We start from the raw sequence: 15,680 nt of genomic DNA on the forward strand, positions 1-15,680 counted from the left end.
GGCCGGCCACCTTGCGCATGCTGACCGGGCCCCGTCCCCGGTGCTCTCGTCTGGGACTCTGCCTCCAGGGGCCTGTCCCTCACCCTCAACCTCCGTCCCTCGCGGGGGTCAGCTGTGCCCTGGAGGGCCGTTGCCCGGGCAGGGGAGCGGGTCGGTGGGTGGCTGTCAGCTTGGGAGAGTGTCGTCCGGAGCTCAGGCGCGCACGTGCAGCGGATGCCCCCTCCGAGACCGCGCCTCCTTCCTTCCAGCCATGGACTTCGTGAGCCAAGAGCAGGGAGAAATGACCATGCTCTACGACCTGTTCTTCGCCTTCCTGCAGACGGGGAACGACAAGGAAGCCAAGAAGATCATCGAGGTGAGGTCGAGCGCCGCTCTGCTGTCGCCCCTGTGTGTGCCCAGTCGCCCCTTGCTCACACGCGTTCGGGCTCTCGTCAGTACTCTTCCGCTCCCGTCGCGGGGGCGGGGGGCTCTTGGCTGGCTCTGTTACTGCGTGTAATCCCAGTTCAGAGAAGGCAGCCTGGTTGCATATTGAATTTGTTTCCTCGCTTTGTTAAATTCCCTGTTACATATCAAAATGATATTTGCATATTAAATCTTGGATTGTGGAACAATTAAATTAAACTGGCATTCTTGGGTGTAAAGTTGCTAATCCTCTTTGCCAGGGAATTCTTTGTTCTTTAAAGCAGTAGAATTTAATTTGCTGCAGCCCATGCTCAGATTTATTTGTAATGCTTGTCTACAAGTTAATCAGTCAAACAAATGCTGTCTGCAACTGTTTGGCATTTAATTTAAATTTTTTTCTTTCTTTACGATGGTAAGCAGCTTACGGGAAATGGTAGGTGAGAAGCTTGGCCTATGTAGGATTAGTTTATTTTATCTGGACTTGATTGAAATTTTCTTAGTGGAATTGGTGAGTGACAGGGTGGCTGCGGAGTCTGTCCACTTGTAGCTGCTGTCATCGTGCCAGCAGGGCCCTGGGTTAGAGCTGGGCTAGAAGGCGTGGCCGTCGAGACTGGCCTCTTGCCGCCCTTTCTGCCCAAGGAGTTTTTCCTGCCACCCACGAATGTGAATCTGCAGTTGCAGGAATATCCACGAATCAGTAGAAATAGCAGATGGCACTCACGGGTGACGTTCCTCTTGGGGACTCCCAGGCCTGGCTCTGTGGGGTTGGGGTTAGACGCGGGCCCGCCCCGCGGCCCGCCCTCCCCTCGCTCTGCGATGCCGCGAGAGCTGGGCCCGGGCCCCAGAGCTCTAGGGCCACGCTCGGCGGCGGTGGGTGGAAGAGGCAGCGTCGTCCGGGGCCGCCCGGGCCTGGCGGGTTGCTGCCCTGCCCGTCGGGCGTGGCAGGGGAGGGGAGATGGCGGCCAGTTCAGTGTTTCATGAAGCGTTGACCCATTTTCGATGTCCGCTTCAGCGTCCAGATTAGTTCTCTCGCGTGCTTTCATTACGTTGCCTGTTTCCACGGCCAGCGGGTGGTGTTTAGGATTCAGAGAGACACTGGGAGATAAACTAGGAACGGAGGCGGCTGAAGCCAGGGATTATTCCTCGGCCCTCGATGCTCTTTTGATGATTGAGATTTCTGTGGGGCGGGAGTTCTCAGTTTCAGAACAGACGCGGGGGGCCCTGCGGCTGCGGGTTCTGAGAGTCACTTCGATTCTGTCAGGGCTTGGGTCCAGCTTGATGTCGGCTCTGTCCGTAACGAGGCAGAGCGTGTTTCTCTTGAGCACTGTCGGCTGACCCTGGCTCGTGGCTTCCCACGCCACAGCCCCAGGGAGCGACCAGCTCACCACCTTGGGCTGCTTCTTGGCTACCCGGCGGGCTCGGGGACGGCCGTGGGGCGGTGTGTGTGGTGCTCGGACTGACTTGCCTGCCTTTGCACCCTCGATCCCGGGGAGGGGGACGCTGGTGGGGCTCGGGCGACGTGGTGCGGAGGTCACACCCCGGTCAGCTGTGTGAGCCCCTTCCCGGACTGTGTCTGACCCCGGGGGGGGGGGGGGGGCGTCTCCTCAGGAGCCATTCGGGAGCTCCCAGCCTCACCTGTCTTGGTTTTTGGCGTCAGCCAGGACTGAAGTGACTTAGTGGCTTCGGACGCCGAGTAGCACCTGTGGGAGTCAGGGCTTTCCCAAGGGATCTCACACATCTGTTTTCTTTACTGAAAAAAAATGGTCAACACGGTTTACTGTGTCCACTGTTACAGGTTCTGTCTCCCGAACCTGTCGAGGGCTGGGAGGGCCCGTGTGTGTGTTGTGATCAGTGTATTAATTTCCTCCGTCCCTTGGGGACTTGGAACTGCCCAAGTGTCGCTGTGTCGTGCCGTGCTGCGGGCACCCGGGGAAGGAGGGCGTGTGGGTGACCTGGGAGCGGGGCCCGACCGACTGTCTCCTCACAGACTCCAGGCATCCGGGCCCGCCCCACGAGGCTGCAGTGGTTCTGTGATCGATGCATCGTAAACAATCAGGTTAGTGGGCGAGTGTGCAGCTGGGGCAGGCGTGGGTGCCAGACTGGGTTCCCCAAGGGCACGCGGGCCTGTGTGGGGCCTGGGCCAGGGTGGGCTTCCGTGACCTGCTCAGAAGCTCTCGGCCCTCTGCTCCAGCAGCAATTACATGTGCGTGTGTGACAGTCACGTGTGCCGTGCGTGTGCTGGTAAGTGACGCTTGTGTGGTTGTGTGTGTGCTGGTATGTAACGGTGGTGACGTGTGCTGTGCGTGTGCTGGCGCCCGTGTTTGTGTGTGCTGTCTTTCGGTGCAGGCGGGCAGGCCACCTTGTCCTCGCACAGTCTTGACCTGTCTCTTGTTTTCAAGGTGGAAACTCTGGAGAAACTAGTGGAACTGACGCAGAAGCTGTTTGAATGTGACAGGGACGAGATGTACTTCAACCTGCTGAAGCTGTACAGTGAGTGACCGGACTGTCCCTCCTCGCTCTGACACTCAGTGTCCCCCGGAGAGGGCAGGGGCAAAGGCCAGCGGCACAGCTCGGAGGGGTTGCTGGAGGCCTGCAAGGGTCCCGCCTTGCGGCTGGCGGGGAACAGGGCGGTGGGGGGAATCGGCGCCTTTCCACCGCGCATCCAGCCGGGCCTGGGCGTCACCAGCACGTGTGTGGCTCAGTGAGGAGACGGACAGCCGGTAGGACCTGGAGGGCCGTCATCCCGGAGCACTGGCCGCCTGTGTCCGAGCGACCGGCCCCCTGGGCTTGGCCGGCTCGCTCGCAGCGGCCCCGCAGCGTGTTTGTCATGGCCGCTGGAAGTTGTTGGGTTTTGAGCCCGCCCGCACGCTCCCTCCCAGGGACTTCCCTTCCCGTGTGGCCCCTGGGAGAGTCCCTCCACGGGGCCCTGTGGGGCTAAGCCGTTCTGGATGGAAATTCTGCCTCATGGCTCCGGGGCCGCCCCGCCCGCTCGCTGCCCTTGACCCAGGACCCTCCTCCCGCCGCCTCTGGGTCTCGGCGTTTGGGGCGCTGCCTGGGGCCTTGGGCCTTGCCCCACCTCTGCTGTCCTTTGGTCCCTGAGAGCCCTGCAGTTCCCTGCCCCAGCCCTCCTGCTCTGGCTTGGGCCTTGGTCTCCTGTCTGCAGCACACCCGGAGGGCAACCCCAGGACTCGTGCCCAGCCGGTGTTGGTACCTCAGGGCCCCGGGTGGCTGCTCCCTGCACTCCCCCCGCCAGCGGTGGGCGAGAGCAGAGAGTCGTTGCCTGTCATGATCTGGGTGCTGGCCGCCGTTTGTCTCACGGTCTTTCCGAAGAGGCTTTTTGCCAGCAGAGAGATTTTTCACAGTTGAACGAAGGGGCAGTGTTGCTGTGTGACAGGCCAGTAGCATTGCCGTTCAGAACAAAGAGTGCCTTGCCTCTGGGCCCGCGAGCCCCCCGCAGCCCAGCCAGGCCGCGAGAGCTTTGCTGACGAAGCCTTTTCTCCGCCCAACTTCACAGAAGTAAATGGTGACTGGCAAAAGGCTGATGCCGTCTGGAATAAGATGCAGGAGGAGAACGTCATTCCCCGTGCGAAGACGTTGCGGTTGTTAGCCGAAATCCTCAGGAACAGTAACCAGGAGGTCCCGTTCGACGTGCCCGAGGTACCCTGCCGAGACGGGCGGGGCGGGTCTGCTGCTTCTTAGGGGCTGGCTCCGCGGGTCAGAGGCCCCTTGTGCAGGTGCTGCGCCAGGGAGTCGGCGCCGTTTCTGGCAGCTCTGCCTGGGCGGAGGGGCGTGGGGGCGCCACCCGTGGGCTGACGGAATCCTGTGTCCCAGCTGTGGTACGAGAACGAGAAGGATGCCCCCGCCCAGGCGGCCCCGGCTCCAGCCAGACCCAGCCTCCAGGACGCGCTGCTGCTGGCCTGCCGGCAGAAGAAGAGCAAAGGTGAGTGGGCAGGGGAGCGTCGCGGATCGCGGCAGGGCGTCTGCTTTGTTAGCTGGTGTTTGCAGCGCATGGGAGAGTTGCTTAGGAGTCAGGTTTGCGCTGGCGTGTTGAGAGCCGGGCGTCAGGGTTTGTGCCTCCGGGTCGCTTCCCTGCAGCCTCAGTCGGCTCCCGCAAGGCTGGGGGTGGAGTGCTGTGGCCTCACCCAGCCTCTGCCCTCAGAGTGTGCTCACCCCGCGTCCTGCTGTGTCCATCATGCGGGCAGTCCTCGGGGTGGAGCGTGTGCCCGGAGCAGCCCCGTGGCAGGCAGTGGCTCTCGGCTGTCGTGGATCGACAGGACTGAAGCCGCTCGGCCCAGGGCCCGCGCTGGCAGCCGACCTGGTGCTGACCCCGTGCTGGTGGGAGGGAGCGCGGCGGAGGGTCCCATGCTTCGCCTCAGCCGGGGCTCCTGGGGCCTCCCGGCCCGCTAGTGCACGGCCCCCGCCCTGGGCCCTGGTCTCCCCCGGTCTGTGGGGCGCAGAGCACGGCGGCTCCGCTCCGGGGAAGCGAGTGACTGCAGGTGCGGTTACCTCTCCTGGCGAACATCTTTTCATTCGCTGACAGTTATTGTGAACAAGTGAAATAAAACTGTTAATCAGTCAAACAAATGTTGCTTAGTTTACCTGTTCGGTATCTGTATATTGGAAAATTGTATGTTTTTGTATAAGTCCTGTCGTAGCCAAATAATTGGATCTCCTAATTCTAGAATTATAGGCTATATTCACTTTAATGCTATTGTGTTGAAATGTGAACCATTATAACCACCCACTTCAGAGTAAAGATTGCTTTAAGGTAAATCTCTGCTCCCTCAATCTAAATTATACCTCTGGTTTAGTTGGACTTTAACATACATTTTGCGATTTTGAAACTGGCATCATCTTTTAACAAATAAATTTGGAAGAACTACTCAGCACGTGGGAATTATTTGCTGGCTTCAGAAAAGTAACTCGACGATAAATTCAGCAGGAAGACCTCTGGGCTTGGGGTCAAGTAGTAGCTGGCAGAAGTGTTGCTTCGTCTTCCAGAAGTGGGCCCCATGGCGGGCCCGTGGGTGGGCGGTGGCCGGCCAGAGGCCGAGCGGGCGTCGTCATCTCCCTGTTCTCTGCAGAGGCGTTCGATGTCTTCCTGAAAGCGGAGAAGCAGAACGTCGTGCTGAGCAGTGACGCCTACAGTCGCCTCCTGAACCTGCTCCTGTCCAGAGACGGTGGCCTGGAGCAGGCCCTGCAGGTGAAGAAGGCGTAAGTGCCCGGCCCCCGCCATGCCCGCCCTCTGCTCTGCTGCCCGACTGCCCACAGGGAGCATCGCAGCTTGTTGCCGACCCGGCCTTCCCAGCCTTCTCTCCTTCCCGGACTTCCCGCTTTCCTGGCCCTTCTTCACCTGTGTGGGTTCTCCTGGTGTTGTCTTGCTATTGTCCATGACGTCTGAATCTTTTTTTTTTTTAATCTTTTTGGGTCACCCAGCAATGCTCAGGGCTTCCTCCTGGCTCTGCACTCAGGAATCACTCCTGATGGTGCTTGAGGGACTATCCGGGATGCTGGGGATTGAACCCGGGTCGGCCACATGCAAGGCAAAAGCCCTGTCTCTCAGGCCTCCGACGGGATCTCTTTTCAAAGTGACTTTTCGTTGCATTCTTCTTGCTGAACTCTTGAGACCATTTTGCGGCGGACACAGTAGACTCGTAGACTTGGATGGTCCGGCTGCCCTGTGGGCCTGTGCCTGCCTGTGTGCACACTCGCCTCCTCCGCCCCTGCTCCTGGACTCCAGCGGAGTCATGGTCAAAGGCTTTGCACGCATGGTGACCAGAGTGAACCGAGTCCAGGAGGGTCTGGAGGGGAGGTGCTTCCGCCTGCTCCCTCAGGCCATGTGTGCCCCGTGTACCACTGTCCTGTCTCTGGCCACGGCCGCCTTAGACATAGATGCTGCCTGTGGGGTGGCGCGGGGCACTCCCGCCCCCAGCTCCAGAGTGCCCCATTGGCCACATGTCCTGAGTGACCTCTGCTGCCTGGACTCAGGGTCTCACGGAAACCAGCGTTCAGTCTGAGGCCCGTGGACGAGCTCCTGCCTGCCTCTCGAGAGTGTCGGGCCCTGGTGTTGGCGAGGCCCGGCTGCTGGCGGGGCTGGGGGCAGCTGTGACATGTAGCCTGCGACTCAGCTCCCGTCTCTGAGACGTGGCACTTGCTGTTTCCGGACGCTGCTGAGCGGGTGGCAGGCGTCTTTGGTCAGTGGCGTGAGTCTGGTCACCGACGGGCCCATGTAACCTGTCAGTGTGGCACTGCCGGGCTCCGCTCCGGTCTGTGGTGGGTGGGACTTGGTCCCTAGACCCTGGTCCTGGGCGAAGACTTCCATGTTGGCCGTTGGTGGTGCCTAACGGGGTCACTCCCTGTCTCGCTGAATGCTTCCAGCCGTCCGGCAGAAAGCTCAGTAAATGCACTCTCTGGAATTCCGTGCTGCCTGCCCAGGGCTGCTGACCAGCCCAGGTGACCCTGGGGCGCGTCCAGGAAGCGCATCAGCCGTCTCCTTCCCTGCACGGCCGAGGCCGGGCGCCACGAGATGGTGGTGGCAGGAAGGAGGGCTCGCCTGTGCTGGGCGGTGCATCTGTGCTTCAGTCACTGTCCTGGCGCCCCGTGACATCGATGGTTGAGGGAGTAGTTCCAAGTGGGCACGAGAAGGGCGTGGGTGCAGAGAGGAGCACAGGGGATACTCGTGCTGGGCTTGTGGGCGTCAGAAGCAGGAAGCAACCCGGGGAAGGGCAGGAGTGGCCGCCCGCCGAGGGGTCTCTGGGCCTTGTCTCAGGGATCGACGCTCCTGGCAGTGCGTCCCGAAGGGCAGGCGACACGGGCCAGTCGGGCCGGCCCACGCCTGCATCAGCCCCTGGGAGATTGAGTGGCCGGGGCCTTGGTCTGGGTGTGTCCGTGGTGAGCAGAGCCTGAATTTTCCTCGAGTTTTAAAAAGTTGGGGGTTTTGTTTCAGACTTAACACTGGGACAAGATTTTTTATTTTAATGTAACAACGGTTTTAGTTTGCCGGTTGGTTCCGCTTTAAAAACCGTATGTATCTAGATGACAGAAATTTGAAAATTAATCAACGAAATGATACGGTGTTAGTTAGCAATATGCTTTAGTTTATATTTAAAATATACAGTGCTGAAAATAAATGTTCATTTCTGTTGCCGAAAGAATAGTTTTACATTTTATAATTATGGTGAGTGCAGGGAAAAGAGGAAAAAGTATCCAGCTTCGGATACAGGAGAACAATGCGGGCACGCAGCTACTTCAGTCATCCCGTGTCAGCGTTCAAGAATCTGAACCGATTGTTTAAAAAAATCTGGTACTTTGTTTCTTTTGTTGCTCATTTCCAACTTTGTCATCTGTCAGAATGCAAAAAAAAATTATCCTTCTATAACCATTGACAGGATAACACAAAAGCTGTCTCCAGGTCGATATTTTGCAGCAATATTTTTAACATACGAACAGTAGTTTTTATAATTTCACCTTGGTGCTCAACCGTTCATTATCATATCAGAAGCATGTCAGTAATCCCTTTCTAAATGTCTGCTTCTTTCAGTGCCGAGACCCACATCAAGGGCTTCACACTGAACGAGGCTGCCAACAGCCTCCTCATCATCGCGCAAGTTAGGCGGGATTATTTGAAAGGTATGTCACAATGCTTGACCTTTACGTCACATTAATGCCTCTGCAGATTTTTCTTGTAACGCCCTTCGAATACTTGGATAAAGGAGTCCATTTAGCAAATTACCTGCTTATCAAGAGCCTTTTGTGGGAGCTGAGAGACGTAAATTACTGTACATGCATTTATAATACAGCTTGAATATGAATGTACTTGTCACCTGACCACTTAGTCCAGTTTCCATTCCATTTAACACAAGATGGGTTTTCTTAGGATGAATCACAGCTCTTCAGACATGCAAAATTTGTGTTCTAGAACGAGAGAAAGTACAGGCTTTCAAGTGCGTTAAAATTCACAGCACAAGTCATTTTGCTGTGGAAATTAACATACTTTAGAGCATCTGAAACAATTCCCAGCAGTTGTTTCCTGAATATTGTGTTGGTTGTGTGTGAGATAGCAAATGAGTTAAATTGGGTGTTAAATGTGTGGGATTGTGCACCGAATGATTATAATATTGATTTTTAAAACTTAATCTAATACTTTTTTAATAGTTCATAATACCAACAGCAGTAAGCTGCCATGTTTGTTTGGATTTAGGGTTTCTACGTTAATATTAAGAGGCTCTGGGCGGGCGCGCCCCGGGGAGCACCGGAGAGGTGTGTGCGGCCGGTCTGACGGCGTCCCTTGGCGGCACAGTGGGGTCTGAGTCTTCTGCAGCGCGGGAGCTCGAGGGGGCTCGGGAGGCTGTGGCCCCCCTGCGTTCAGGGTGCCTGCGCTCCCGCGCCAGGTGGCCGGCGGGGAGCCCACCCCGCATGCTTGCTAGGACTGGGAGTTCACCGTGCGTGCTTGCTGCTGTGCTGCCGGGGCCGGGCCTCTTGGTCGAGATTTACTGACGGGAAGGTTCTAGGTTCTGTTCCTGCTGCGTGCAGAAGTGGCCTTTTAACCCTCCGTGCGCCGGGCCCGAGAGAGCTGAGTCACTCAGACCGGGGCTGATCCCGACCCAGCCAGGTGTGGCCCCCAAAAAGCCATGCCAAGTCCCTCCCCTGTCAGTGAGTTCATTTCCATGACACCATGTTCTGGATGTGGGGGTTCGAAGTAAAATTTTTTTCCTTTTTTTTTTTTTTTAAACTTCAGGGGGTTGGATTTTGGCGTGACTGTGGGCTGAGTCTCACGTCATCCTTCGCCGCCTGTCAGGTGTTGGCGCTCTGGAGGACTCCCGTCTGCTCCCGGAGTTGCGGCTGATGGAGCAGTCTGTGGCCCTGGTGGACACTCAGCGGTGGCCCTTCCTGGGCTTCCCTGTCCCCACCCAGCCAAGACAGGGCCTTTGGGGGTCGCCACTGCTGTCCACGGTCAGCACCTGCCACCCCCCAAGCCAGACTCCCCGGGCCTTCCCAGGGAATCGGATGAGCTTTCTTTTATTTGTTTTACATTTTGAGAAATGAGTGTTAGGAAACAGCGGCCAGAACTTCCAGCCTGCAAACCATCTGGTGGTTTTGCCACTCTTTGAGGGTGATAAGTGGGTGGAAGGTGCATATTTTGAAGTGCTTCTGGTTTGTTTTTGTTTTGGTCACACCCGGTGATGCTCAGGGCTTACTCCTGGCTCTGCACTTAGCAAGCACTCCTAGCGGGACTCAGGGTCCCGTGTGGGATGCCGGGGATCAAACCCGGGTCAGCCACGTGCAAGGCAAGCGCCTGCCTACTGTATCATGACTCTGGCTCATAAATGCCTCAATTTCAAAAACTCTTTTGTAAATTTCCCTAAACTTGTCAACTTCCTTGAAACCAGTCACTAAATCTGATCCCTGAGTAGAACCCATCTCTCCCAGCACTGCTCACGTTCCCCCTGGTCTGAGGAAATCACACACTCAGCCTTGGGCCAGTCGGTCAGAGTTGCTCCCGCTGGAGCGTCTGACAGGCCCTGGTGCCCGTTTTCTGTCCAGAGGCGATGGCGACACTGAAGACGGCCTTCAGCCTGCAGCAGGTGCCCTCGCGCCTGGCGCTGACGCGCCTCATCCAGGCATGTGCCCTGAAGGGGGACCTCGGAAGCCTCCGGGAGATCCAGAAGCTGGTCACGGGGCTGGAGGACTCCATCGGCCTCTCGCACATGGTCTTCATCAATAACGTCGCCTTGGCACAGATAAAGAAGTGAGTCTCTCCACGCGTCTTAGCGTTCGTTTCATGCTTTGGACAGGAAGCGCGGTGGGACGGGGAGCCTTGCACCTCTGCTGGGGCTCCCGTCTCCCTCTGCCCTGCTGGTGCCGGGAGGAGTAGAACTGGCCGACCTCGGGGCGACGGAGCACGCTGGCCTGCAGCAGAGGCTCCTCCAAGCCCCGTCAGGAGTAAGCCCGAGCCCTAGGAAAGGACCTTAATAAAGCCGCAGGCATCTTTGAGAACCCAAGCGGCTGGACGTTGGTCTCAGCTGTGCGCTGTGCTCAGTTCTGGATTGGAAAGGCGAAGTTCCCATGTCCAAGTGGCTGGAAACGCCGTCTCAGGTTGCCCCCGACAGGCCCCGGTGACCTGGGCCCCCCCCCCCCCCCCCCACACACACACACACGCGCTTCCTGCCTCCTGCCCTGTGCCTCGCGGCTCCTGCAGAGCACTTGACGGAGTGGGTTTTCCCTTTCCCCAGAGTCTGTGTGTGTGAGGAGCAGCGCTAAGCTCGGCTGTGGGGTTGGCGGGAGAGACTCCTGCGCTCACACGCCTCCTTCCTTCACAGCAACGAGGTAGATGCCGCCGTGGAGAGCATCGAGGGCATGCTGACATCGGGGGACCCCGCCATGGAGCCCCAGTTCTTTGGCCTGTCCTACTTGTTCCGAAAATTGATCGAGGAGCAGTTGGAACCAGCCTTGGAGCGAAGTGCGTTGTCCGGGACAGGGAGGGCGGCGACCGCGCGTGGACGGGCTGCGCATGTCTGAGGGGGCTCTCGCCTGTCTTCCCCAGTGAGCATCATGGCGGAGAGACTGGCCAATCAGTTTGCAGTGTACAAGCCGGTCACTGACCTGTTCCTGCAGCTCGTGGAGTCGGGCAAGGTGGACGCGGCCAGGGCGCTCCTCCAGGTAAGGGCCGGCAGCCAGGGTGTCGCCGTGCAGCACGGTGGGTGGGCAGGCCCAGCTTCTCCCTGGACACTGGAGGGCCTCTGGCCTGGCTGAGGCTTCCTGAGAGCTGGACCCGTTTGTGTGCGCCCGTGTCCAGCTGGGGCCGTGCCTCGAGGGACCACGGAGGTCGCTTGTTTCCACTTCCCTGCGGGCGGGGGGGAGGGGGGATGTGCCTGCGGCCCGCCGGGCTCCATCACGGCTGAGGTCTCTCTGGTGGGGGCAGCTCCTGGGCTCCCGCCCCGTTCTCAGGGTTCGGGGGGCGGGGGACACTGCAGGGTCTGTCCTGGGCGCGCCACACGGCCGCAGCCTCTCCCAGTCGCTCGCTGCCTGCCACGCGGGAGGCACGAGTCTTGCTGTTGCAAACATGCTTGATTCATGACATCGAGAACATCAGCTTCTAGCGTAAATGTTCCGTGTGTCCCCAAAGTTCCTTTCCACGATTCCTTTCAGTATTGACAGTGTTTGAAGCCCCGAGAGCGCGGTGTGCTTTCAGAGACTCGCGAGAGTGACATCTGTGGTGATGGGAACTAAAATATTGTCTTGCCATCTTGGGTTTGACTATAGCGTCTGAGATTGGACAGACACTCGATTCATCTGGTCTGTCATAGAAACTTTTTTTCTGAGTTTAACTTTTGTCTCTTTCTCAAGCACTGGCTGTCTGCTGCAGTGAAAGCCTTTTATAAAATAGAGAGATAGAAATCAGTCCTTTTGTATGCGCGCGTGTAGGTAATTATACTTTAAAGAGAACTTGCTTTGTACATTTTAATTTTTATAAAGAAACGAGCAGTTATCTCCCTGACACCTTATTAAATGTATAATTAACCTTATGATCCTGGGCTCACTTGTGAATCTTGGCAGTATAATTGGGGGAATCGCGCTCCTGTCCCCCTTCCGTGCAGCCCTCGCCCTCGCTTGGCAGTGCTGAAGCCTGGGGTTCCCCTTTTCCTTTCTGCACGGACTCGGGGCGCGCAGTGCTGAGGGAGCCCCGGGCTGTGCCGCTGTGGCCGCAGGGGCCCCTCCTGACCAGACTGTCCTTGGCAGAGGTGCGGGGCGATCGCCGAGCAGACGTCCATCATCTCCGTGTTCTGTGTGAGGATGTCGCAGAGGCGGGGGAAGGTAGGTGCCCGGGGCAGGTGGGGGCTGTCGTAGGGGAGGGCTTGGGCGGCCCCGGGGTGGGCCTGGGGTCCTGCCGGTGCGCTGCTCGCCACTGGGTTTGGCCCCAGGGTCCCCCCACTCTTCCAGGAGCAGTGGTGCTGGTCTGAGGCACGCCCTGCTGCACCGAGGTCCGAAGGGACACTTGACTGCAGGAGGGCTGCAGTTGGTGGGCCGGTGGGCTCACAGGCCCCGACGCCCCGTTCCAGGCTGGCCGCGCTCTGCGTGTGAGGGCCGCCTGTCAGAGCTGGGCGGTCTTGGCATCGCCCGCCAAACCCGGAGGTGGTTTCCTGCTCCAAACCCGACTCCACAGCCTCCACCTGCACTGTCGTCCACACACGCATGCCGTCACCCCCAGATCCCCGCACACACACCGTTGGCCCAAACCTCCCCCCATGCGCACGCGCGCTGTTTCTCTGAATCCCCGCACCCTCCACACAACATGGGTTGTCCCCCTGCTCCCTACTCAGACGTGCTGGACTAGTGTTGGTGCGCCATGATTGTGCCTGTTCACAACTTCTAGACAGTGGGGGGCACCCCCGCCCCCGCCCCCCTCCCCCCCCGGACTGTCAGGTGCTTGTGGCCAGAAGGCGCTGCCCTGCCAGCTCTGCCGACCTTCCTGCCTGTTGAGGGCCGGCAGGTGCCACGAGCTCCCTGGTGTCAGGTGGGGTGGGCGCACTCGCCAAGCGGCTGGCTGGGTTCTTGGCACCGCGTGCCCGTGTCTGGCAGAGGCATGACAGGCTTTTGCTTCTTCCTATGAGGCAGAGCTGGGGCCCGGCCCTCACGGCACAGGGAGCAGGTGGTGGGTCCACCCGGGACCTCAGTTGCTTGTTCGCGAGAGGAAGTGGGACCCTCCTGGGCCGATACCCCTGGAGCTCAGGGCACCCATGTGCTCTGGTGCCGGGCATCCCCGTCACGCTGGCGCCCCTGGAGGCAGCTGTGTGCCCTCCCCTTCCTGTGCCGTTTCTAAATGCCTGTGCTCCTTCCCCAGGCACCAGCTCTGAAGTCCCTGTCGGAATTGATTCCTGAGTTAATGGACGCAGAGGAAGTGTACACGTCCTTCATGAAGAGCTACGGTACTCGTGTGGTGGAGGGAGGGGCCAAGCAGCTGGACAGCAGCACCACTGATGAGGGAGGGGGCGCAGGGCGGCTCACTGGGCTCCCTGGGGGGCAGGGTACGGGGTGGGGCGGTGCAGTCAGGCCGAGGGGATGCCCCACCCGGCCCCTGCTGCCCACGGGCGGGAGCTGGAGCGCGCACTTGGCCCGAAGAGGCCTGGGTCCCGCCCTGGGCTCCTGTCCCACTTGGGCTGGGAAGGAGAGGGAGCTTCCAGCAGTTTCCACAGGCGACTCGGGGCCTGGCAGTCGCCCCTCCTCCCGGGAGAGCAGAGCTGGGCCCCGAGGGTCCAGCCCGAGCCTGTGGTCCCGGGGCTCCCGTCTAGCTGATCACTCTCCCCTCAGCCCTGGACGGGGACGGCGCAGCCGCGAAAGCCCTCTACGAGCGCCTGACGGCCAGGAACAAGCCCCTGAACCAGCTGTCCCTGAAGCGCTACGCGGTCCTGCTGCGAAGCCTGGGCGAGCCCGTCCCCTTCCCGGAGCCCCCGGTGAGTGGCCCTCCCGCCCGACCTGCCCAGGGACGGGGCAGCTCGTGTGCCCACCGCCCGCACGCTGACCTGTGCGTCTCCACAGGAGAGCTTCGAGTTCTACGCGAAGCAGCTTCGGGAGTCAAAGGAAGCCCCGTGACCTGCCGCCGCCCGTCTGTCTGTCCGTGATCTCGTGTGTGCAATGTCGCTTTCTCTGTGCAAGAGGTGGAATAAACCCCCAGGAGGACTTTTGTGTACCAGCTCGTCCTTACTGGGCGGCCGGCCAGGCCCAGCCTGCGTGTGTGTGGCGAGGCAGGGGGAGGCGTGCCGAGGCTGCCGCGCCACCACCTGCGCCAGCCTGTCCCTGACAGACTGTGCCATCGGTCCTCTGGGCCTGAGCACCAACGGCAGAGGCGCTGCGTCCCGGGCACCTGAGGTGGGCCTGGTGGGGTGGGGCTCCCAGGCCTCCCACTGCCCCACGCCGCTGTGTGAGGAGACGAGCCCCATCCGAAGCCACGCCAGGCCTGCTGCTGCCCCTGAGAAGCTGCCCCGCCCTCAGGCTCCTCCTGGCTCTCTGGGGGGTTGGGGGGCAGCAGGGGCGCCTTGACTCGCCCTCGGCCTGCAGCCACCGACACAGTCCCTCCTCCCTGGTGCTGCACTGTCCAGGGACCCCAGTGAGCCGGGAGGACTGTGTCCTCGGGAGGTTCTGCCCTTGGACGCCCAGACTGGTGTGCCTGTGGGGCTGAGCGGGAGATGAGAGCGGCCACCCCCAGGCCAGTGGCTCCGGGACACGCCCTGCCCGCGCGGTGCAGGTGCCAAGAGCGAGCCCGGCACCCTAGGACTAGGCTGGCCCGTGGGGGCTCGCCGGGCAGACCCTGGTGTTCTCTTTGAGGCTCTGGGCATGCCAAGGCAGAGGGCCGCCAGGCAGCCATGGCTGAGCCGATTTTTATTTGGTGATGCCCCCCACCTCCCAGGGACCCTGTGATGGGCTTCAGCGGGTGCCTCCTACCATGTGCTCTGCCATCTGCCCACCACGTTCACCAGAAGCAAGAGGACCTGTGTTGAGGCAGGTCCCCGAGGCCCTTCGGAAAGAATGTCTCTGGGTGTCCACGCGGTGAGCACCAGAAGGAGCCTCCGGGCCCTGCACCCACTCTGGGAGGTGCGGCTCCCTCAAGTGTCCAGGGTCCCCAGGAGCTAGTGGAGTTACTGGGTCATTTTCTGCCCGGTTTAGGGACCCCCACTGGTAGTGGAACGTGAAAGGCTGAGTGCGTGTTATCCTGAAGTGGCCACTGGGTCAGCAGCCCGCGGCTAAGTGCAGGGCCCTGGGGGAGGCTGTGAGAAGCTTGTGGAGGAGTGGAGCCCTGCGTGGGCAGGCAGGACATTGAGTCCCACAAACACGTCACTGACCACCAGGCCTGGGGACGAGTTTCTCGCCAGTGCCGCAGCTGCAAGCCAGAAAGGAAGGAGAGTAGCAAGTCTTGACTGCAGGTGGGGCCCCGGGCACGCAAGGGTGAGTTGAGGTGTGTGCACAGACGCAGGGGTGAGCCCAGGCGTGTACACGGACATGCAGTGCACGCGGGGCTGAGCTGAGGCATGTGCACAGACACGCAAGGGTGAGCACAGGTGTGTGCAGGGTCATGAACACGCAGGGTTGCGAACTCTGGTGTTTGCAGACACACACAGTCGTGAGCTCGTGCGTGTGCACATTTGCACACACGGGTGTTCCCACCTGTCCAAGCACAGCTGTACACGTACCCACACACATCTGCATATCCAGAGATCCAGCTATACCTGTGTGTGTGCATAGGTGCACGTGTGATCTAGAGACTGCGTTAGAGAGCTATGTGT

General features: G+C 59.8%; 1 protein-coding gene across 1 annotated transcript in view; it reads left to right on the forward strand.

Annotated features, from left to right (window-relative positions):
* The window catches only part of LRPPRC (leucine rich pentatricopeptide repeat containing), a 48,929-nt gene extending 34,850 nt beyond the window's left edge, over positions 1–14,079 (forward strand). Inside the window, exons 25-38 of the mRNA XM_056130583.1 lie at positions 249–355; positions 2,390–2,458; positions 2,802–2,892; positions 3,917–4,059; positions 4,234–4,342; positions 5,487–5,616; positions 7,943–8,031; positions 9,946–10,150; positions 10,722–10,861; positions 10,946–11,061; positions 12,142–12,216; positions 13,244–13,328; positions 13,711–13,853; positions 13,939–14,079. Coding sequence (XP_055986558.1) covers positions 249–355; positions 2,390–2,458; positions 2,802–2,892; positions 3,917–4,059; positions 4,234–4,342; positions 5,487–5,616; positions 7,943–8,031; positions 9,946–10,150; positions 10,722–10,861; positions 10,946–11,061; positions 12,142–12,216; positions 13,244–13,328; positions 13,711–13,853; positions 13,939–13,992 — 1,556 coding nt within the window. The 3' untranslated portion in view covers positions 13,993–14,079. The remainder of the gene's footprint in view (positions 1–248; positions 356–2,389; positions 2,459–2,801; positions 2,893–3,916; positions 4,060–4,233; positions 4,343–5,486; positions 5,617–7,942; positions 8,032–9,945; positions 10,151–10,721; positions 10,862–10,945; positions 11,062–12,141; positions 12,217–13,243; positions 13,329–13,710; positions 13,854–13,938) is intronic.
* The last annotated feature ends 1,601 nt before the right edge of the window (positions 14,080–15,680 follow it).

The sequence above is a fragment of the Sorex fumeus genome, unplaced genomic scaffold, assembly GCF_029834395.1.
Source record: "Sorex fumeus unplaced genomic scaffold, SorFum_2.1 ptg000079l, whole genome shotgun sequence".
NCBI lineage: Eukaryota > Metazoa > Chordata > Mammalia > Eulipotyphla > Soricidae > Sorex > Sorex fumeus.